The sequence below is a fragment of the Onychostoma macrolepis genome, chromosome 03 (assembly GCF_012432095.1).
Source record: "Onychostoma macrolepis isolate SWU-2019 chromosome 03, ASM1243209v1, whole genome shotgun sequence".
Taxonomy (NCBI): Eukaryota; Metazoa; Chordata; class Actinopteri; order Cypriniformes; family Cyprinidae; genus Onychostoma; species Onychostoma macrolepis.
The window spans coordinates 17,892,439-17,915,498 of record NC_081157.1 but is presented as its reverse complement, the minus strand read 5'-3'; the positions used below and the strand labels follow the sequence as shown (position 1 = coordinate 17,915,498).

Sequence of the window (23,060 nt, the reverse complement as noted above, 5' to 3'; positions counted from 1 at the left end):
ATACAGTATTACTGTATTACTTAAACCCATTCACCCACACATAGCATGAATAATGGCCTTAAGGATTTCTAACACTGACACCTGCATACATGCACACACAAGCATTCCTTCCAAGATCCGGCTCCAGTCAGCAGTATACAGCCGCATGTGGGTGTCACGAATCACTCTATCAGCCCTCGCCGTTTAACAAATAGGGGATTTTCAGTAAGCTAATAAATACATCAGGAAGCTGAGGCAGCATACGTTAGTGGGATTAGTAGGCACATGCTGCTCACATCATTCACTGATCCACAGCTTTGAAAATGGTGTCCGCATTAAAGTCAGCCTTAGAACAGCACAAAGATCAAATGTATCGCTTAAGGTTCAGGAGGGTTTTGGGAAACAGGGATAATGATTTTACATCACAGCTGGGATTATACTGTGGTATAGTGAACATACTTTGAAATGTGTACTACTGTAATTCCTATAGACACTTTTTTGCCAGTCTGGAGACTAGTTTCATTGGATAAAACATGGAACAAGACCTGGATGAATTTGCATGCTGCTAGGCTTGTTTATGCTGGTTGTAGTGCTGGGTTACTGCTGGTGAACAAGCACAGACTTGGTCTTTACTTGGTCAAGAAGGAGGTTGAATTTGTGTTGTCAAGACAGATACTTGAAAAGGGTCTGTATGTCTCAAACCATGTACATATGCTTTCCTTTGGGTTGAATGAAGGCTGGTTTCATGTCAGTGTTATGCGAACCTCTGTAACACACTAACAGTGTGCTCTGGTCCAGAGACACAATAGCCCAGACAGGATTGTATTCGCAAATCGGCGCAAACCAAAAAATGTAGCTGCAGTGCTGTAGTAGTTGAATCTAATCTCAGGTTCAAGTCAGGACAGATGACATGCTCTTCGGTCCATGAAAGACCAAGACTGAAAATACATCCTCGGACTCATGGCAGACTCCAGTCTCAAGTACTACAACACTGGCTGGCCGACTAAGATAAGACAATAAAGAAGCCTTGATGAAAAACCAAAACAGGTCATGCTGGTTTTCAGGTTCAGCAGGGATATTCAAAGACATAAGTATTCCAAAACTTCAAGCACTATGGAGTCCACCTCCACTTTTCAAAGCAGAAATATGACTTCTCATCAGATTAAAAACGCAATAACCACCACGTATCATGTAATTAAGCAAATGCTGGTGACTTTATCATGGACAGTAATGACTGAACTGTGCAGCCAGTTTTGCTATCGGGACAGTTCTGGCTGCATAATAGGGTTGATTAAGGAACACAAAAGGAAAAGTTTTGAATCATAATGCCTACCTTACTGCTTGACTGCTTATATTCTGTAGTTTGAATGAAATTAAGGAATGACGTAAAGAAATATTCCAGGTTATTTTTAACCCACTGTCTGTGGCCTTCTGTCAGTAACCTCTCAAAGTAATTTTGATTTAACCCTCAGTGAATCAGTGAAACTACCGGATTTTGAAAGTGTAAAATTGCATGTTGGCATATGAATGGAAGTTGTTTACCAACCTTTTTTATTTTTATTTTTTCTCAGTGCAGGGGACATAAAAGCGACGTTACATAACTATTCAAAAATCACTGACTGCATTCTAATTTGCATACAATCTGTCCTGAATTGAATGCATGATTAAAATTTGCATCCCAAATAATGGTAGACCTACGCTCAAAATAGTATGCCAAAGTATCCCAGATGGTGTACTGTTTTGAAGTATGCATCTGAGCAGGCTTTTTGAGTTAATATCCCTTCTGGGAAAAAAAAGAAAGAAAGAAAGAAAAAAAAATCCAAACTATAGTGGTTTGCTGTTCTTAATTTGCCACCACGATGGTTGGTTTCTCCTTGTCAAGCTAGTCTGGTTATGGTTTTGGACAGCTGAACACCAGCTAAACATAATTAAACCAGCAAAGTCCAGCAGTATGCTGCCTTTTTCCAGCTTTTCAAGGGATTGCCCATAACCTTTTGAAGAGAACTTTGTGAAGCTGCTACCGCTGCTAACGCTTACATTAAAATGTAAACAGTAAGCGAAAAGGGACTCTGAGGTTTCAAAACATAATTTATGATGTGTCACTTATTACTTACACAAAATGTACTCATCATCACTGCTTGCTTAAATAATAAACAACATTTCAATTTAGTGTAGGGGTCACCAAGTTCAGTCCCGGAGGGCCGGTGTCCTGCAGAGTTTATCTCCAACCCTAATCAAACACACCTGAAGCAGCTAATCAAGGTCTTACTAGGTATACTTGAAACTTCCACACTGTTAGACATTTCAAAGGGTTTTTACAGTAACTTTTGCCAGTAAGTTACTGTAATTAAGATCTACAGTAGCAAACTGTATTTGATTTACTGTTGAAAACTGTACTGTTTTACAGTAAATTACTATAAATAAAATCCAATTCATTACTGTAATTCATTCATTTTAATATAGATTTCATTAGATTTTATAATTTTTATATATAATTCATGTTATTTTTACTCTACATAGGTACTACTGGCATTCAGTTAAAACAGACACAATAATTACAAAATATAAAATTCTTTAATTCAAACACTGCATGTATAACACTTAAAATTATAAACTTCCAACTCTGGAACAGTGCATCTTCACCATTTCTCCTGTCTTAGGACGTTTTGCAGTGCATTATGTTGTATCTGCTGGATTCATCCTTACAAAGAATCTTTAGGCAACAGAAACATAATAGGAAAAAAAAGACAAGCAGCCAAAGAATAAATAGCTATCTGCAAAACCCAGGTGCTGCTCCAAAACGTGGCCACCATCTTTGCTCACCATCCACTTTGTCAGTTACAGAAATGTCTTCTCTGAAAAACAAGAAGTAGAAATAGCACACTTTTAAAAGGCAAACTCCATACAGAATACACAAATCTCTCAAAACCATAGTTGTTCTCTTACCATGAATTATCAGTCTCAGGGTGGCTGGCCTGCTCATGTCTTTCTTGATGCTTCATTGCAGTTGCCTTTAAAACACAAATACAAAAAATGCAGTAAATCTTAAATTCCATTAAAAACTACACTGTAAAAAAAAAAAAAAGTTTAGCCAACTTAAAATTTTAAGGCAACAAGCTTCAGCAGATTTTTGAGTTTTCTCAACTTGTCATTTTAAGTTTATACAACAAAAATTTGAGAATCTCCCACAAAAATAAGTTGAGCAAACTCAAAAATCTGCTGAAGCTGGTAAAAAAATTTTTTTAAAGTTTGCTCAACCTTTTTTTTTTTTTACAGTGTATAACAATAACAATTCTAAAACTAGAAAGGCAGAAAAATAAAACTAGTTTAACCTAGCTATTTTATTTTCTCAATAGGCTACTGGCTAACATTAACTACTAACACCTGAACAAAATTTCACATTAGTTAACCTAATGTTAATATAAGATAAGCGTTGCTCGTTAAAAATAATTTTAATTCGGTAACTTAATTCAATAAGATGACAAAAGTCGTTTGAAACGACAGCACAGTTTACCATGGTAAAGTTCTGTAACCGCCATGTTGACGGGTAAATGTTACTAGGTTAAACTGGTGTGCAAAAATCTGACACAAACACACAGACATATATATATTTTGAACTTGATTGCTGGTCTTATTCTCTCGTAAGGTGCATCAACACACAGCGTAGATGTTCTCCGGAGCTCTTCCACTCTTGCAGGTTCATCCCCGGGCAAAACCCGCGGCGCTGCCCCACTGCTTCTGTGTCTTTTCCTCGGACACGAGAGGCGCGGCGCAACTCGACAACAGACAACAGAACCCATTATATATACTATCTACAGTGGATGTGGACAGTAAACTGATACCCCGGTATATTTCTGACGTGCAGATGTACTCCAAGCACTCGTGCTGTTTCTGACACAAAGTACAAATGGATTTTTCCAATCATTACAAGCGATGTAACACATCCAGTGCAGTCAGTCCCAAGCTGTTGCGGTGTTATAGACATGGTCCAGGGCAAATCGTGTCAATCCAAATGTAAGAAATGAGGAAAATAAAATGACCTCAATAGAATGGCGCCAAAGAGACCGTTACAACAAATACAGTAGTATACAGCAATTTTAAAAAATACAGCAAGTCTCTGTATGTGGGGTCTGACGTCACAGAAAATTCCCATGATGCAAAGGGTATTACAGTTATTTACTGTAAAGGGAATTTGCAGTATTATACTGGGTGATATACAGTAAATAACTGTGGAAATTACAGAAATGTCTAACAGTGCAGGCAGGTGTGTTGAGGCAAGTTGGAGCTAAACTCTGCAGGACACCGGCCCTCCAGGATCAAGTTTGATGACCCCTGGTTTAGTGCTTTGAGAAAAAAAGAAAATCACAATTCTAGTTTTAAACCCTGTAGAACACTTGTCTGCTAGAACTGACAGTCACAAAATTTCCTATTTATATATATAAATTATTATAAATATAATTATTTATTTATTTATTTATTTTTTAACTGAAAGACATTGAAACAAACCCAGTATTATTCAGGATTATTATTACTTATTTTGTATCATGTTAAAATATAGAACAGTATTTCAGATGCTTGTCTGATCATCCTCAAATAGCACCCTGCAGGCCAAATCCAACCCATTAATCGTTTTTACACATCTTCCAATTGATTTGTATGAAATGGCTATAAGGGCTGATATATGAGAGCACTCTCTGCACAAAATCCAGTGAGATCAAAATCACTCAGTGGTCATTTAATTAGCAGACCAATATGGGCCAGAATGCTTTTAAACTCTTGCTGGACATAGTTCAACTACTGTAGATTACTAGATATTACCTATCATTGATTTGTCACACATATTTTAAGTTTGATATGAAATCATAATTGCTTTCGAGCCAGACCTTGTGAAAAAATTTCAGCGCATTAACTAAGGATGTGTCACAATCCACCAGTTTGTTTTGTAATGCAGTTTTAGGATAAACCTAAAGTTGGCATGACATTAAAATTCAATCTATATTCTAAATGCATATTATTGACTGTACTGTGAACAATTCATCCATGCATTTTTTTTTTTATTATTTAAATTTCTCATAATTAAAATTTTCAGAACTCTATCTACTCAATAGATTTGCCTCCATCCAATCAAGAACCAAAGCACAGAACCAAGTCCCTGTCCTATATTTGGACGTGTCTTAATGCTCATTCGCTTTCAAATAAACATATAAGCTAAAGACTAATTATACAGGCTTCCTAATTTCCAATTACTGTAGTTGACCTAGTATCCATACAATGAAAATCAATGGGTTACAGTGTTTTTTTGGACCCCAACATTCTTTCAAATATTTTCATTTGTGTTCCACACAAGACAGAAAAGCATGCAGGTTTGAAACAACATTAGGGTGAGTAAACAATCACAGAATTATGCTTTGGTGAAAATGTTGCTGTACAATGAAAGTGCACAAATCCAACCCTGAGAAGGGTTGACCCCAAAATAATGTAGGAGGAGATGCCTTCATATGGGTAAAAGAAGGTTTTGAAATAACTCGGCTATAATGTTCTTGTAGCCTTCATCATTAGTAAGATGCATTCACTTCAGGATGATCTCAACAGCGAGTGGGAACAGAGAATGTCAGAGCGGAGTGTTCTGAAGGCCTACTGACCTCACAGTTGTAGATGTGTTCTGTTTAATTGGCCAGGTGAGAGGCATCCACTCACTTGCACCAGCTTCCCGGGAAACAGACGGCAGGAGTTCAGAAAGCTCTGAAATTAAACTTGACTGTCAGCCTAATTGGTCCCCTTCCTGTATTGTGCTGTTTGTGTCCTTTCTTCAGTTATAAGACTTGAAGTAGGCTGCCTCACCGCTGATACTCTGGAGAGAGAGAGAGAGAGAGAGAGGCTGTGCTAATGAGATGCTTTTGAAATGTTGTTGAATAAAACCCTCAGCCTGTTGTTTGCATTATGAGTAAATACAACTAATATGCCAGCGAATTTGAGTTCAGTCTCCATTTAGGCTCTTTGTTTTGCCATGACTTTGTTTTTGAGCCTTTCTCAGAAGAGAGTGCAGCCCTAGAGTATATTTATCTCTGTATTGTGTTTTTCCTCTGTTGAAAAGACTGGCTCAGGCCAACATAAATTTCCATGCTGGATTGGTGCTGGTCTAGTTGCATGGGGACCCGCTGTGGTGTCAACTGTTCTTCAATCATTTACCCTTGTGTCATTCCAAACCTTTCTTTCATTTTGTAGAACAAAAAAGATGTTTACAAATTCATGGCACATTAATCTTCACCATACAATGAAAAGTGAAGCGGGAATGGGTCTGCTGAGCTTTGAAAATGAAAAAAAGGCAGTAGTTTAGTTTAAAATTTAAGGTGTCATTGAAGCTTACTGAAAAAGCAGTGTTGTGCAAGTTTGTACTTTTATTCAGCAAGGATGTATATATTGATCAAGTGACAATGACTTACAGTATACTGTACTTATACAACTACTTATACAACTTATACATGCATGTTATTTCTAATAAATTCTATTCAAAAGAACCCTGAAAAAACATTTCCACAAAAATATTAAGCAACACAACTGGTTTAATTATTGATAATAAGAAATGTTTAAGAAATTAACTTTATGAATACGTCCTACCACTGATGAACATTCTCAGCAGCTCTTAAATCTCATAAATGTTCTCATATGTGAACAATAACAACCTTTCGGTTGTTGATTCAAGAGTCACAATGGGGTCAGATTTTAATTATGAGTTGTTAAAACACACTGAAATTAAAACAACATAAAATAGGCTGTCTAAAGCATAGACTTAATTTGCACCATCTCAAACAGTCTTTAAGAGTCCCAGTGCGCTGAAAGTCCAAATCTGCCCACCAGTGTATATACAATCCACAAGAAATTGATAATCCAAAACCCTTCAAGCCAGTCTCTGGGAAGGTAAGCCCACAAATAGGGAAATGCACAGTCCAGAGTAGCAGTGATCCCCCACAGCTATCATTGTGTTTGGTGACAGCCATTTTTATTCCCATGCTGCTCTTTTAACACTGGTGCATTTCCAAGTTTCCTGTCATGTGATTGTTCAGTAAAAACGAATGCATGCTTGGGTTGGTACACCAAAGCTAGGGTTGCCAACTTCAGAAAAGGAAAATAATCCCTTATTAATCTATAATAATAGATTTAGTTAGTGTGGGCGAGTTAGTGTGGGCTGATTTTGGTGCTTGAATTTGTGATTCAATGAGGCCCAAGATTAATAATACGCTAGAATTTCCAATTTTAAAAATGCATATTTTTTTCTCTGTTTAACAACATTAACTTACAATAGTAAAAGATGTCTTCCGTCAGATAGATTGCATTGTTTCTTGTGTGGCTGACTCATGATCAATAACCACGTTGTTTGCACTTTCCCAAACTGATTTGTTGAAATTAAAACGTGGACGTGTGAAGGGAATTGCCGTTAGCTCAAATCCTGCTCGCTGTGAAGCAAAAGCAACCAGGGGATTCTGCAAAAGCCTTCCTTGACCAGCTACGCTAACAAATAAAACAATAATTTGTCCAAAAAAAAAGATTAATTATTGATTTTGAATTTGTTATTCATATGGTCTGATGGTCATATATGGCAAACGGCTGTGAATATGGGATAAACTTCTGTGATCTCTCAATTCTGTACTATACGGATCGGTTGGCAACCATAACCAAAGCTCGAAAAAATTGCAAAAAATGTATTACTGGACTATCACACAAGCACACGTTTCAAGCACATAGGCTCTTCTTCAGAAGACATTTATGTCAATATTGTATGTCAATAAATTTTTGCATTTTTCGATCTTGCACTGCACTGACTTTTGTTCTGTTTTCACGTGGCAGGTGCATTGTGTATATTAGTCATACACAAAAAGACATACACATATACAGTAAAATGCAAACCAAGTCCTATATACATCAAAATCATTATTAAATATAAAGTGGTTAAAACATATCTTATGTGACAGTGTTACAATGTTGCATGTTTTCGATACATTCTCCAAAATATATCCTCTTGTGTTCCATGAAAGAAAGTGATACTGATTTATAATGACAGGTTTATAATGAGTACATAATAATACATTTTTCTGAGTTAACTATCCCTTTCTTAAACTCACCTTGATCTTTCCAGCAAGGTCTGTAAGCATAACATGTTGCTTGTTTTATCTGTCTGAACTGACATGTCCTCATTGTTTTGTGTGACAGTGTTGGGTGGTCTGGAGTCTCGTGGGGTCCTGAGAAAGATCAGCGAGATGTTGGAGATAATCATGAAGAGGATCGACACCTTATCAAAAATGAGCAACAGCAGCGAGTCCCACAGACTGGAGGAGCTGAGCTCTGCTCTCCACAGGTGCAGCTTCACACTCATGATTACAGCAGCAGTGACATTCTTCAAGTCAGGTGTCACTTGCTGCCTTCAAGTCACGTAGGGATAATCGTATTTAGAAGATGAATGCACACGAACGGCACCACAATGTTTTAATTGCCAGTTATCTCCATGTTTATCTTTGTGTTGTTAGCGCATGGTTCAACTGAAAATGCAGTTCATCACGGCTTGAGGACAAATTAATCAAGTCTGTGAAACTAAAATGGAACCAAATGAGGTTTTGCAGCTGCTAATAAACAATGGGTTACACTTTATATTAGGTGGCCTTAACTACTATGTACTTACATCAAAAAATAAGTACAATGTACTTATTGTGTTCATATTGTATTGCAAAACACTATTGCAGCTATTGAGGTGGATACGGGTAAGGTTAGGGACAGGTTTGGTGGTCTGGGTAGGTTTAAGGGTGGGTTAAGGTGTAAGGGATGGTTCAACAGTGTAATTATAAATGTAATTACAGAAATTAATTACAGATGTAAGTATATATAGGTATTTTTAAAAATATAAGTAAAATGTAAAAACATGCATGTACACAATAAGTGCATTGTACCAAATGATTAATTCAAATGTAAGTACATAGTAGTTAATGCCACCTAATATAAAGTGGGACCAAACAATGTTTTAATTTTAAGAATTTTACTTGATACACTACATTGATTTGATTAGATTTTTACGGATGCGTTTTCCAAGAGCTCTATCGCTTTGTGAAAACTGGTTTGCATATATTTTGTGTAAGTGATGAGGAATAGCGATAAGTCTCGCCAGAAAACATTAGCATAGCTGCTGGATAATGAAGCAACTGGCCAGCATGACCAAAACACATCTGTCATCATTTTCTGTGGCTGCATGAGAATGCAGAAAGAAACATAAACTGAGAAAACATAGAGATTACACTTGACCCTCACAAATATGCATCAAAAATGCGTTTTTTTCCAGCGACAGCACTTGAACACACATCACACCGCAGTGACAAGTTCAGAGTTTGCCAGTGGGAAGTTCCCAATAGGTCTTGAAGGCAGCAGCTGTCTGAACATTTCAGACACAGACAACTTCTTGCCGATGAGTTAGTTAAGACACTTCCCAGAGTTTTCAGCTATCTCCATGGAAACAGATGCCTGTCACATCAGAAGTTCAAACGGGCGCTGGTGCCATGGCTTTACTTTGTGATTTCTCCAGACATCAACAAATCTTAGAGGATAAAAACACCCACACACCCCAGCTCTACAATCTTTGATGCGCATCAAAGTATGATGTCAACTTTCTATTTCTTCTGTTTCGCTGAAAAGTAATCAATGGAAGTGATAGTTTAAAGCTGAAGTATGTCATTCTTGCACCACTGGTGTCACTGATGAAACTGCAAAAATAATTAAACTGTCAAACTATTGATGCTTACCTGGTAAATTACCGTAAATTTACTAGACTGAATTTTCTGGTAAATACACAAATGCTTTACATTTTTTTTTTACTGCTAAAATACCGTTCACACATCAGTACCAAAATACCAATAATCTCCAAGATGTCAGTCAGCAGAAATGACCTTTAAACGGTTCACCGTTTTTTGCATCTGCCCGGATGAGGAGAATCGCTTTAGTTTCACCATCTGTCCAATTTGACAAAATGTTTTGAATTCTGAGTGACAGGCATGAGGGAATGATCTAACAGAAGACTGCACAATAATATTCAGTGCAGAGCCACTGATGAATGGAAAAGAAGACAGGGTAAAGCAGAATGACACCCTGCTACAAAGATGTCTGTCTAGCATGTTCATAATTATAATAAAAAAAAAAAAAAAAAGCAACTATTTAAATTTTTACTGTAAACAGTGTGGTGTAATCGTGTCATCACTGTCAAAACCATATAACTGGCCCAAAGCAGACTTCTTACATTAGTCAAGTCAAGTTGAGTTTTATTGTCATTCCGCGACATATGTAGATATAGAGTGGAACGGAATTTCATGTCTCGCAGGACCACAGTGTTGCATAATTAAACATAGAAGTAAGAAACAATTTTGAACTTGTACAAAGCTAACTTACTGAAGCGGTAATCACAAATACTATAAATAGTTGACTGTACATGCACAAAATCTAAGACAAACTGTACAAGTACTTTAGAGAATTACTGTAAACGATGTTGTGCAAAAGAGGTATTTTAGGGTAAGAAGCCTATGGTGCAATATGATTTGTGGTGTATTCACAAATAAACATTTGTGTTAACTTGTTCCGTCTTTGTAGCAAGGAGTGTGTTATTACAGACCCTGTACATGCTCATATACCAGTAATCTAATGTTTCGTTCATTGTAACAGAAATTTACTGGTAATGTTACAACTTCTCATCCTGGAAAATTGCCTTAACTAATTTATTGGTATTTTTCACAAGGTCCTGTTCACACATGATTTCTAAATAGAAATTTACTAGTGATTTTCCATTAAAGGAGTTTATGCTACAGTTTTGGTTTGGTCAGGACAAGTATATTAGCATTGCAAACATACACACAATGCTTTTCAATTATGTGATGATGTAAAGAGCCTTCTTTTACAATTAGGTTGTTTGTTGTGACTTGAGTTACTGTAAAATAAAGTTGAGTTGAGCGTAAAATGTAAGGGAATTGATATAAGAAAAACAGGTTTTTGGACATCTGTCTCAATCTGAATGATATAAGATCAGATACTGAGTAGTTTTTATGTGGATGTAGTATAATGTGCAGTCTACAGTAAGGCCAGATCTCATTTTTGTTCATTCTTTCACAATGTAGTGAACTATGTGCCATTTGCTATATAGTAAATAGTGAATGAGTGGACATGTTCATGAAGGTGTAAAATACAGCAATGCCCCAGAGCACTGTACTCTGTGTTGTTGCAGAATAACGTTTCTGGGCATCATATTGTTGCCAAAGTAATTATAACAGCAACCGATGTAGATTTAACAGATATTGACTACACCGTCATCACTCACCGGGTTTGATCGGGTTTGAAATACAGTATACAGATTGAACTGGGTCTAGTATCAGCAAAGCCTTAGAACTTGTGTTTTTGAAATGTGTCTGTTGGACTGAAAAATCACCACTGATGTTCTTTCTAAAGCTGATTTGATTGGTGTGGATGAAAGACCACAGGAGGTAAAAAGCTTTGACAGTATCTAAAAAAAGAAATCTTAGAAGTGTAGAGATTGCGGAAGTCAAACATGCATGTGAAAGCTCTGCTTGAACATTTTATTGTCTTTGGGTGTGAAGTCAGAAAGGTCAGGGTTCAGATGGCGTGTTTTTCTGAGCGTTCAGCTTTGTGCCGTGTGGAGGTGACATTTATTGGGAGTGACAGTGTTGCTCACAGAGGGGGGCTGTTTGCTTCAGCGTGTTGCTGATGTAGCTGCAGGGCACAAGGTTGCAGGCGGTTCATGTGAGCTGTATTATAAAGAAATCAAGCTCTTGGTGTGAAACAAAGATGACAATGCGTTCCTTAAGCTTGCTGAAAGACATTTTCCTGTCTCTCTGAAAGAGATTTTTCAAGTCTCTTGAGATACCTGAAATAAAACCTATTGAGGTTTTATTGAAATAGTTTCAGATGCAAGAGAAAAATATAGTCAAAAATAACTAGAATTGCACAAAGCTTGAAAAGTACAGTGGGTACAGAGACAACAGTGATAGTCTATTTTCTATTTTCTTTTAGTTGCACATAAACAAAGTTGTGGGATTTTGCACATTTAAAATAACAAAAGTTATAGTGCAATGATAAAGTAAAATGAAGTAAACTAGAAATAGTAAACTACTTGAATTTTATGAATTAAATAAGCAAATGCATAAACATGTGAACTCAGGTAGCCTATGTGTATATACAGTCAGGTGTTCTTGCTTCCAGAGAAACACTATCCATCCATCCATCCATCCGAACTTGAGCACTGAACATTCGAACTTGAACATTTTTGATTATTTGATCATTCTGTCTTTTTATATTTTTAGGGCTAACATGGGCAAATATTTGAATCTTTTATTTGGTTGTAAATGCAGATAATTCTATTGTTATTTGGCCATCAGCATCTTTCTGACTTTCAGATATTGGCAAATCAACTATTTGGTAATTGTGCTAAAATACTGAAAATAATTTCAGCATGCTGTATTGCACATAATTGTGTCATTATTGCTGTACAAAGGTTGTTAAACTGCTGTCACTTCTAAATACTTGAGTACTGAAGTACTCAATTAGTACCTGCAATTCTGTTAAGGCTCATTTCAGCCTTGTCTTTCAGCATTATGGGGCAGTGAAGCGTAATGGTTAAAAATCTGAGCTAGAAACTCAAGTGTTCAAACTCAAGGATAGGTGATCCTTCTGTAGCATTACTGTGTATCCCATCACTAACTGTGGGACATTCATAACTTTGTATAAAAAATAGCCAGGGTAGGTGATTTGGTTTAAAAAATAAATAAATAAAAATGTTATGCTGTTTTAAAGTGTATTTACACCCCGATAAGATCACTAAGTTAAGCGGTCTAAATATATTTATGTGTATTTATATAATCTGTGGAAGGCGTAGAACCATAAAATGTTCGTCCAATCATATCCCTCAGTCCGAGGGCTACGATAGGCTGTCCTAGCTGCCTGTCATCGCATGTATTTGCATATCTTGCGCAGACATGATACGTCATCAGTGCATTCATAATGCTATGAAATGAATTGTTTCATACTTTTTGTGGATTTTTTTTTTTTTACTTTAACAACCTAATATTATTCTTATAATCAATACATAATGACACATGAAAAGCATTTGAAAATATTGAGCACAGGGTTAAAACTTTCCTTTAAATAACAAAACAGTGCAATCTGTTCGTTTTAATAAAAATCAACCCCTGGGACAATTAAATGAAGCAATGTTTCCTTTCATTTGAACCCAGCTTTTTAATCTTTTAGATCATTTTTTTATGCTGTCAACATCAAGGGAATTAAGTTGCTACCGACTTAATTGCTGTAACATGTTTTTCTCTCAGGGCCAAACCTAAACATGCCGCATGTCATTTTCATTATCTATCTACGTGAATGGTGTCAGTGCAGAAGCATCGCTGTTTCATGCTCCTAGCAAATTTCAAACAATTAGCATGTCCGATGGATAATCGTACCATTCAAGGATGCTGCAATTCAGTTCAACAATAAATAGAAAGACTTGCTTCAGTAGAGGTGCTTCACACTCTTGTTTCTTCTCAAGGCTGTAGCATGTGTAGGTGCACTTTAATTCAAATTAGACACACACAATTATCCATTAATATTTTCTCATATTCATTAGGCACAGGTACTGTACGATTTGCTCCATTTCCATTTTGCATATTTAAAGCTAGCTTTTTCTCACCCTAATGTTGTTCTGAACTATTACTTTCTTCTGTGGAACACAACATGTTAGGCGAAAAGTCTGAGCTGATTCTTTCCTTTAGAGTATCATCAAAGTAGCCCAGCCTCATTTGGGGTGAACTATTTCTTTGATAGCCCTGTTGCCGCACATCATTTCTCTCTCTTACTCCTGTTCACTTTTCCAGATTCCAGCCGGTGGGTCTGGTGGAGCGAATCCAGGCCATCGCCCAAAATGTGTCTGACATGGCTATACGAATGGAGCAGATTCTGAAGAAGACTAGCATCCCTGCCAGAGGTGAATCGTTCATTTATGTTTGGGTGGCAAGGACCGAACATTTCCTTGTTGATATTGTAGGATTTAGATATAATCAGATAGGAATTAGCAATCACATTAAGTAGAGCCAATTGGAGACTAATACTTAAGCATCCTGCTTTTTTACAGAGCAAATAAAGGTCTCATATTACTCTCCTCTTAAGTTTCAGAAGAGATTGATCAGTGATATTTCAAACAGTATTTCAAACTATTTGCCAAGATACCTAAATATTCAATCAAAAAAGCTTAAATGATCTGAGTTACGATTGCCACGCGTATTTTACATTTGCCAGTTCTTCCATACTTTATAATTGACTAACAATTGTTTCATTTTGTCTAACCTTAAATTGAGTATAATTAAGTCTGCTAGGTCTTTGAAGAGCTGCACATAACACACAAGACTGAATAACTCACCAAAAACTCCCATTTTAGTCTCTTAGTGAGCCAAATTCATTAAAATGCGCTGTTTAAAATTAGACATGAAGAGGTCTGGGCTCAGTTCCATTTTTTCAGGACAGCACATTCGCTCTTTATTATTTAATGCAACTTGATTGGACTCGATCGCTATAATGCCAATCATCTTTTGCCGCTATTTGTACAGCGAGCGCCTCTGTAGGGTTTGATATCTCTAAAGTTTGCCAACAGAGTTTGGTAGAATTCCAGCAGGTTTTTAGCGAGCATATGTGCAAGCTGTGTGGGAGGTTTATTTAAACTATTAATATAAGACAAAGAGAATTCTTACTTCTGCTCTGCCATTTGAACAGAATACTCAAGGATTCTGTTCATACTCACCTTACTTTATGATAATTTTTATGCTGAAAATAAGCACATTGTGTGCTATTGAAATTGTGTTTTAATGACTTTTTGGACATTTCCAATTACAGTATCTTTTGATCTAAAGTCATACATCATGTTCTCAGTTTCCAGTGACTGTGCCTGTTCACAATGAATGTGAAAATATGAAAACGTGACACAATCCCAGAAAATAAGAATGTATTTGATCACACTTTAGTTTGGGGACCAGTGCTCACTATTAACTAACTATAACTACAACTTTTGCCTCAATAAACTTCTAATTTGCTGCTTATGAACAGTTAGTTAGGTAGTTGTTAAGTTTAGGTATGGGGTAGGGTTAAGCGATCTAAGATATGGTCATAAAGACAAATGCATTAATATGTGCTTTATCTACTAATAAACAGCCAATATGCTAGTGATAAGCAAGAAACCAGTTGATAGTGAAAATTGGTCTCTCAACGTTTTACTATGCATTTTTTGATCAAAAGTACTGTACTATAATTGGTAATATTGTGAAATGTTATTAGAAATGTTTTCGATTTGAATATATGGTAATGTTTTAGTATAGCATGCCTATTATTAATACATTGACTGTTTATAAAGCACACATTCTGCATGACCATATTCCACATCTCTAATCCTACCCAACACCTAAACTTAACATCTTACTATTAACATCTCACATCGTACTTACTAAACTTAACTTACTAACTATTAATAAACAGCAAATTAGGAGTTTATAGAGGCAAAAGTCAAAGTTAATGGACTGTTACTGTAATAGCAAGAACCTTAAAATAAATTGCGACCGAATATATTTTAAAATGTAATTCTATTTTATTTATAAACTATGTTTATATTCATTTTGCACAAATTATTCAGCGGAAAAAAAAACAAAACAGTTTTCAACACTAATAATAATAAGAAATAGTATTAATGATTAAGCACCAATAATAACTGAACACCACATCAGCATATTTAAATGATTTGTGACGGATCATGTGACAGTTAATACTGAAAAAGTGAATTGCTTTTTAAACTTTTTTCTCCTGAGAAAAAACAATAATATCAAAGTGTCTCATCAAGAGGGTTTCAGAATTTTCAATTTTTTTATTATTATTATTATTTTTTAAGATATCAGAAACTGCAATCAGAGAGATTTCAATGAGCATTTACAAACTTAAAAGTTTAAGGAGTGACAAGTGCAAGATGTGGTAGTGAATCTCTTAAATCAATGTTCAATGTGTACAGAGCACATGGAGTCACTGGATGTCTTCTGATTGAAAAGTTCAAGGGTGTTTTTCGGCTGCTTAGTATCTTTTCATAATCAAGCAGAATAGCCCATAATTCCTTTCTCTGTGAGCATGCTTGATGGATCTGAAGTAGCCTGTTGTACAAAGAACAACCTCTTTCTTCACTAATTAGGCTGACTGGGACCGGCTACCAGTGAGAGATGGGAGTTTATTAATCAAGGCGAGGGATGTTTGCAATTTTCTGTTCCTTTTTTCTACCCAACTGAACACAAAGTAGTACAGAGCTCTTAACAAAGCCCAGAGCAAGCATTACTCCGACAACTAAGAGGTACGAGGGCAAGAGGCCGCTTTCATAATGCTTAATAAAGCAAGCTTAAAGAAAGTTGAGGAGATGGAAGAAGATATGGAGGGCTCTCCCAAAGTCTCATTAAAAACCGAGAGTGTTTGGATCCCACTGGTGTTCCACACTGAAGCTGCTGTAGTGTGGAAGAGTGCTGTCAGACTGTGACTGCCTGTCCTTTTCATCTACAGGCCGAGATGGAGTTACAGGCCAGTGTGAAGTCCCGAAGGATCCCAGGTACCCGGATTGCGCTAGTAAAGTGGATGTGAGTTGACAGAGATTTTTTCAAAAACTCTCACACTCCTTTATGTCTGGTCTTTTTATTTCTTGGTTGCCTTAGAGAAAAACAGATAGGTGGAGGCAAACACTGGCACCCAGCAAATGGATTTCTCGCGGAGTGTTTTCACACCTGTTTCATTGATTGACAATGTTGTTTTTTTAGATTATGTCTAGTTCCTTTGTTTGTTTGAGTACAGTTTGTCCTCTTTTTTTTTTCTTTCTAAAATCAGACCATCCCAGACACTTTACCAAGACGTGCTTAGCCTTTAAGCCAAGTTTAACAAGTGTCACTATCAGTTACTACAAGAAACTCAGAGTGCATTCACAAAATGTTCTAATAGGCTTTAAAAAATAAATTAAAGTAAAATAAATGGTTAACAAATGTATTGTGAATATTGGATACATCAACTGCAATCTGGGTTGCATTCATGGTGACTGAGGTGATTTTGGATGGAGTCTTATGGTCCTTTCACTCCAATGTGAATATTCAGTACAAAAAAGTAAAATAAATAATGCATATTTTTATGGTGAACATCCCATATCAGAGCTTTTGGTGGCAACTTAAAACTACTGTTGTCTTTGTACTTCCTGCTTTTAAGCGCAAGCCTGAAAATTAGGCTACTTATTAAATAAAATGATTGCAGTTCATGAGCTCTTTAGTCTTCATGAACTACATGCGTAACCTATGGTAAACAAGTTGTTTACATAAAATACTTAACAATCATTCACACTTTTGCCCTGTGTGAGACACACATTTGATCCTCATTAGTCTTTTACCTACATGGACATTCTTCTACCACACATTTTACATTTGCATATTTTCCTCATTGCATTAAGTGAGCTTTTATGAAACAAAATCTTGGGCTGTCAAAAGTTTAAAATAATTATGATGTATTGTAGTTAATGCATACAGAGGGGAATTTATTAAGAATGAATTGCTCCCACTGAAAGCTGTTTATTTGCATGTGCTGTCAGCGCTGCTTTAGCCCCTGATTCACAAAATTAATTATGCAGATCAGGCAACAGCTCAAAAACGCCCTGAAAATCTGGGCTGAGCGCATTTTACACAGTGCAGATCTCACAACTACCTCGGAGTGCTGTATTGCTATATCATGGAGGCAGACCACCAAAACATGACATATTTTTGTGGAAACAATTTTAAATTTTTTTTACATTTTATTTTGTAAACATTATAAATGTTTTTACCTTCACTTTGTATTCACTTTGCATTACAACAGGTTCTTGGGCTGAAATACAGTGCCCAGAAGTGCAATTGTTTGCTGCATTCACCTTACCTTCCAAAGTTCCTACATTCATTACTCTGGAACTAAAATGTATGAGCACATAAAATGTGTGCAGATACAGATAAGTAACCATAAAGGAGTATATTTCAGCAACGGTGTCCAGCAATAACAGTTTCTGAACTTTATGAAATAATAATTAAATAATACATCAAACAGAGTTTATGGACTTTATCTCACTTTATTTGCTGATGATTTTGCTGCTGACCTTCACTAATTAAATTCCATCATACAAAAATGCAAAACACTTTGGGCCCTATTTTAACAATCTAAGCGGTCTAAAGCGCACGGTGCAGGTTTTTTGTTTTTGGGCATAACGTGCAATCAGAGTCTCATCACCCATTCCCTTTAAGAGCGAGTTGCGCTATTTAAATTTTAAGGTGCACAGACTGAACGCATCTCCAGAGAGCAAACGGATCTGCTCATGTGCGAGCAAATAGGTAGGCTAATTCTGATACACGCAATGACTATCCATTAAATGTATGAAATTTGTATATTTATGATATTTAAAATGAGAACTGCGTCGGGCTGAAACTAGCAAAAACACTTGCGGGTGTATGATAGGGCCCTTTGTGCTTTACTTCACATTTGGTGTGAAAGGACTGTTAGAATTGTACACTCTGTTCAGTCAGTCACTCAGGTCTGGATTGATTCAAATAAGTATTACACCATCCATCACCCATGTGAAGTGGCTGTTGTATGGATGAGAGATTCTGTTAGGTCAAATGTTTGTTCAGAAGTCCCATTCCAAACAAATCCTGAAAGCAGTTAAATCAAACCAATCTTTGCTTGCAAAGCATATACAGTTGGGTTTAAAAAAAATAATAAACTGGGTGTGAAAGCACTTAGAGTTCAGTTTTCTATTCTCTTGTAAAGGTTTGCTGAGGCATTGAGGTGAAGACTGAACTCGGCACATAAATAAGACCCTTTGACCTGAACTGACTCGACCTTTTTCATTAAAGATTGTCATGCCCTATATCAGGCCCTGATGCTCAACTGCTAGAACAATGTCAAGGTTCCCATGCAGGGAAATCCACTATATGGACAACATTGCACTATGAGGGATTGTTGCACATTCTAAATACATAGATATTAATAGTTGGTATGCTGTGTCTTAAAAGCACAAAACACAATAAGTTTTAGCCAGTAGAGGTCGCATTTTCAAAACAATAGCAATGGCGAAACTTGATGACGCTATAAAGGAGGGTGTTCATGGATGAGATAATGAATTATTTATTTTTATTTTTTATTGCCTGTACCTTTCACAGCTATTCAAACAGTGAATAAATTATAAAGAGAATGCAAGCAAAGAACATTTACATTGTTAAAGAACATTATGACTGACTTAATTCTAACATTTACTGGGACAATTCTAGAGTTTAAGCACTCTCAAAAAGCTCCCCTTATAAACAGTAAAGCTGTCTATACACGGTTTTATGAATGAATCTCTTACATCATGCGTACATCTGCACTTTGTTATTTAAGATGAATTCGCATGAGCGCTGAATTCAGTCAACGAGCGCGTGCACTGAACAAAAACTCATCTGAACGCCTCTGATTGGCCATCGCATTCATAAGCTCAGCAGATTCGTGTGTGATTGGTTATAATGCGCAACACTGTAAAAACACGTAAAAAATCATGGCGCAACATAGAACTAAATTTAATGCTGCGGTCAACACTTTTCATTTCATTTTTCATTTCATTTTCATTTTATTTGCGACAGCCGTAATGGATTTAGTTTAACTGTACAGCAGCATTTGTGTCCGTGTGTTGCCATAGTTTCTACAAGTGGAAACTGAGGATATGCGGTATATGCGCCTATTATTGATAGGCGTCAATGATCAGGGACGAGTCATTATTTAAAATTGGAATTTCTCTGGATTTACAAATCATTGGGAATTGTTGGCATAACATAAATACACAACTGCATGAACTATATCACACTGTGCAAGTAGGTTTTGGATATTACGAAAATCTTACATAGTGTGCCTTTAAGCCTTCTTCAGACTGCACAGTTTTAACAATCCTGTAAGATCATTGTAAATCTAATAAACGTGGGTACGACATGCATGTAGACTGTACGATAATGACATCTATTGACTCGCTATGACGCACGTTACTATAGAAGAATAAAACATCATCAGCATGTGCTAGTGGTAAACAAAAAGAGAATGACGAATCATGTTAAGCAGTTGTACTTTTTATGTGTGCTGAAACAAGTGTAAGTGGTGAAAGAGGAAAGAATAAGTTTTATGTTTTAGCACCATGTCGCGTTGATTTCATGTCGTATTTTTATTGGCTGGTCAGTGAACGTGGGTCGTAGTAGCAAACACACCTTGCAATGATCATGCTGAATTTCTGTCTCTGTCAGAAAATTATCGTAGGCTGTCTTTGGTTGCAAGACCGTGACAATGGCTGTCTTTGAACCTCTCTCACTGTACGACTTAAGAGCACCGATTAGGAGCCACGATCACAGAAATTGCCACGATTGTTTCACGATGCCAATCTTTTGTCTGGGATAGCCAAAAATCGTGCAGTGTGTTTTGGGTTTTTGTATACTGAAGCATCAAGATTTCCCTTCACTGGAAGTAAGGGGCCTAACCCCTGAAAAACAGCCCCATAACATTATCCCTCAAAACTTTACATTTGGTACAATGGGCAGATAACATTCTCCAGGCATATGTCAAAAACCCAGACTCGGCTATCAGACTGCCAAACAGTGATGTGTGATTCATCATGCCACAGAATAGGTTTCCATTGCTTTAGAATACAGTGGTAGTATGCTTTACACCAGGGGTGTCCAGTCCTGTTCTTGGAGAGCCCCTGTCCTTCAGAGTTTAGCTGAAACCCTAATTAAACACACCTGAACAAGCAAATCAAGGTCCTCCGACTCACTAGAAACTTCTAGGCAAGTGTGTTGGTGCAGGTTGGAGCTGAAATCTGCAGGACTTTGGCAATCCAGGAGCAGGAGTGGACACCACTGCTTTACACAAGTCCATTCAATGCTTGGTATTGTACTTGGTAATATGAGGCTTGCTTGATTGCTTACCCGAAGACAAAAGATAATTAGTTATTAATTAAAACTCTTCATTTGATGGTTCTCATTGCACTTGGTTCAGGTATCACACCTTGGTCCCCTCAGTGAAATGTCAAAATAGTGACAACTTTAACTGTTACTCATCTCTCTATTTTCTAGTGGATGAGAGCCAGGTGGACATCGGACCCTTGCTACTCCTTTTATGGAGTAGATGGCTCCGACTGCTCTTTCCTCATCTACCTAAGTGAAGTCGAGTGGTTCTGCCCCCCGCTGGCCTGGAGGAATCAAAGCAGTCACCCCACAGCCAGCAGCCTGCCAAAAAGACAGGTGAGTTCCTGAAAGTGTCAGTAATCACTACACTGAATTCATTGCAACAGAGAAGTGTAGGAGTTAGTGAAGTGTGATTATGGCTAAGATCGCATGGCTCTTTTCCAAAACCCATTGAGTTGCCTTCATACATAGGCAGTTTTGCAGGTATCTATTACCAGGAAGACAATCCTAGAATGGACAAGTTGTTACCTATACAACATTCCAACTCAGGTTGTATTTTTAGTCGGAATTCTGACTTATTAGGTTGTATAGAAGGCAAGGCAGCTCAGTGGGTTTTAGAACAGAGACTGTGTGAGCAGTATGTGTGTTCTCACCTGGTTAGTTACTCTCACAGTGTGTTATTTCAAGTGAGAGAGTTCCAGCTGTTTAACTGTTATTCACAATGCCTCCAAGCCCTGCTAAGACTGAAATGAGATATCATTTTATTCATTTTTTTCCCCTAAGGCATAAAATACTGTAGCATTTTCCTGCCTAGCAAAATTACCTCTGTAAATTCCACACAGCTATTACCAGTATGCATCTGAACTCTTTTAGAAATATGCCACAATCTCTTATTTTAAAATGGCAGTTCTTTCATTTGCAAAACCCTGATTAACCTCGACCTCATGTCCACAAACCACTTATAGTCCATTCATTTACATTTACTGCTTTTGAGCTTTTGACAACTAATGACTGTATTTTACAGGTTTTATATTCAAAAAGATATTCAGAGTTTAGTAGCAAGTCATTTATTAGCAATATTCTAGATTGGCAGAACAGCATATTAGTGTATACCCTTGTGAAAGGAAGTGCACATATTTGTATTGAATGTCCACTTGTAGTGTACTTCAAATCTTAAAAGTATATTTTAAAAAGTAGCATACTGTAACATAATATTAATGAAATAAAAGGGCACTTAATGTAAATCACTTGATTATAATTTTAATTGTGTGTTATTCAGTATTGCAGTTTTATGTATATTTATAAATATATTTCTACAGTATATTTTAAATGCACTACATTGCAACTTTATTATTACAAATGTGTAATTACGAATATATTTAAATACATGGCATACAGGTTGTAATAGAAATTACATTTATAGTAAACTAAATAATACTTTAATGATTGTAAGTACATTCAGTAGTACACTTTAACCATATTTCAAAGACAATAAAATCAGTTATAAAATTACATACACAAGATGTACTTACAGTAAGTAGGTCAAAAAACACTTTAAAGTTCAGATAATTGTATTTAATATAAACTGAAATTACAACACATTTTCATTTAATTGCAATAAGCATGCAGTTGCATTTGAAAATATTATGTTCAGTTCACACGTCTTTTAAAGTAGGCTACTGTACATTATTTCCATAATAAGTACTCTTTTTAAAAGTACAGTATACTAAAGTGTACTTCTAAAGTATAACAGTATGAATATATACTGTATATGTTTGGTCAGTGAAATAATCCGCATTTATGGACACAAATTTGATCTGTACACTTCTTTGCTTGTTATCTCTAACTTTATCTCTTTCTATAGGCATATTTCCGTTCAGATCTGTCTCTACTGTTGGAGCGGGTTGGCTCGGGAAAAGAATCTCTAAGCTTCATGAGGAGGCGTATGCGCAGATTGGCTGCGCAGTGGGCTGCAGCTACACGCAGACTTGACGAGCGACTGCGCGGTCAGTACAGAGAGCAGAAGAGGGTGAGCTGTCACACACTGTCTAAACA

The 23,060-nt window shown here is 36.6% G+C and overlaps 1 protein-coding gene across 3 annotated transcripts in view; it reads left to right on the top strand.

Moving 5' to 3' along the window:
• The window catches only part of LOC131533819 (alpha-1,6-mannosylglycoprotein 6-beta-N-acetylglucosaminyltransferase B-like), a 108,061-nt gene that overhangs the window by 25,011 nt on the left and 59,990 nt on the right, over positions 1-23,060 (top strand). For 2 of the 3 annotated variants that reach the window (XM_058766267.1, XM_058766265.1), the window contains exons 3-7: positions 8,188-8,332; positions 13,884-13,993; positions 16,588-16,661; positions 21,174-21,341; positions 22,870-23,034. In XM_058766267.1, coding sequence (XP_058622250.1) covers positions 8,188-8,332; positions 13,884-13,993; positions 16,588-16,661; positions 21,174-21,341; positions 22,870-23,034 — 662 coding nt within the window. The remainder of the gene's footprint in view (positions 1-8,187; positions 8,333-13,883; positions 13,994-16,587; positions 16,662-21,173; positions 21,342-22,869; positions 23,035-23,060) is intronic. The other variant, XM_058766274.1, reaches the window with a different exon arrangement.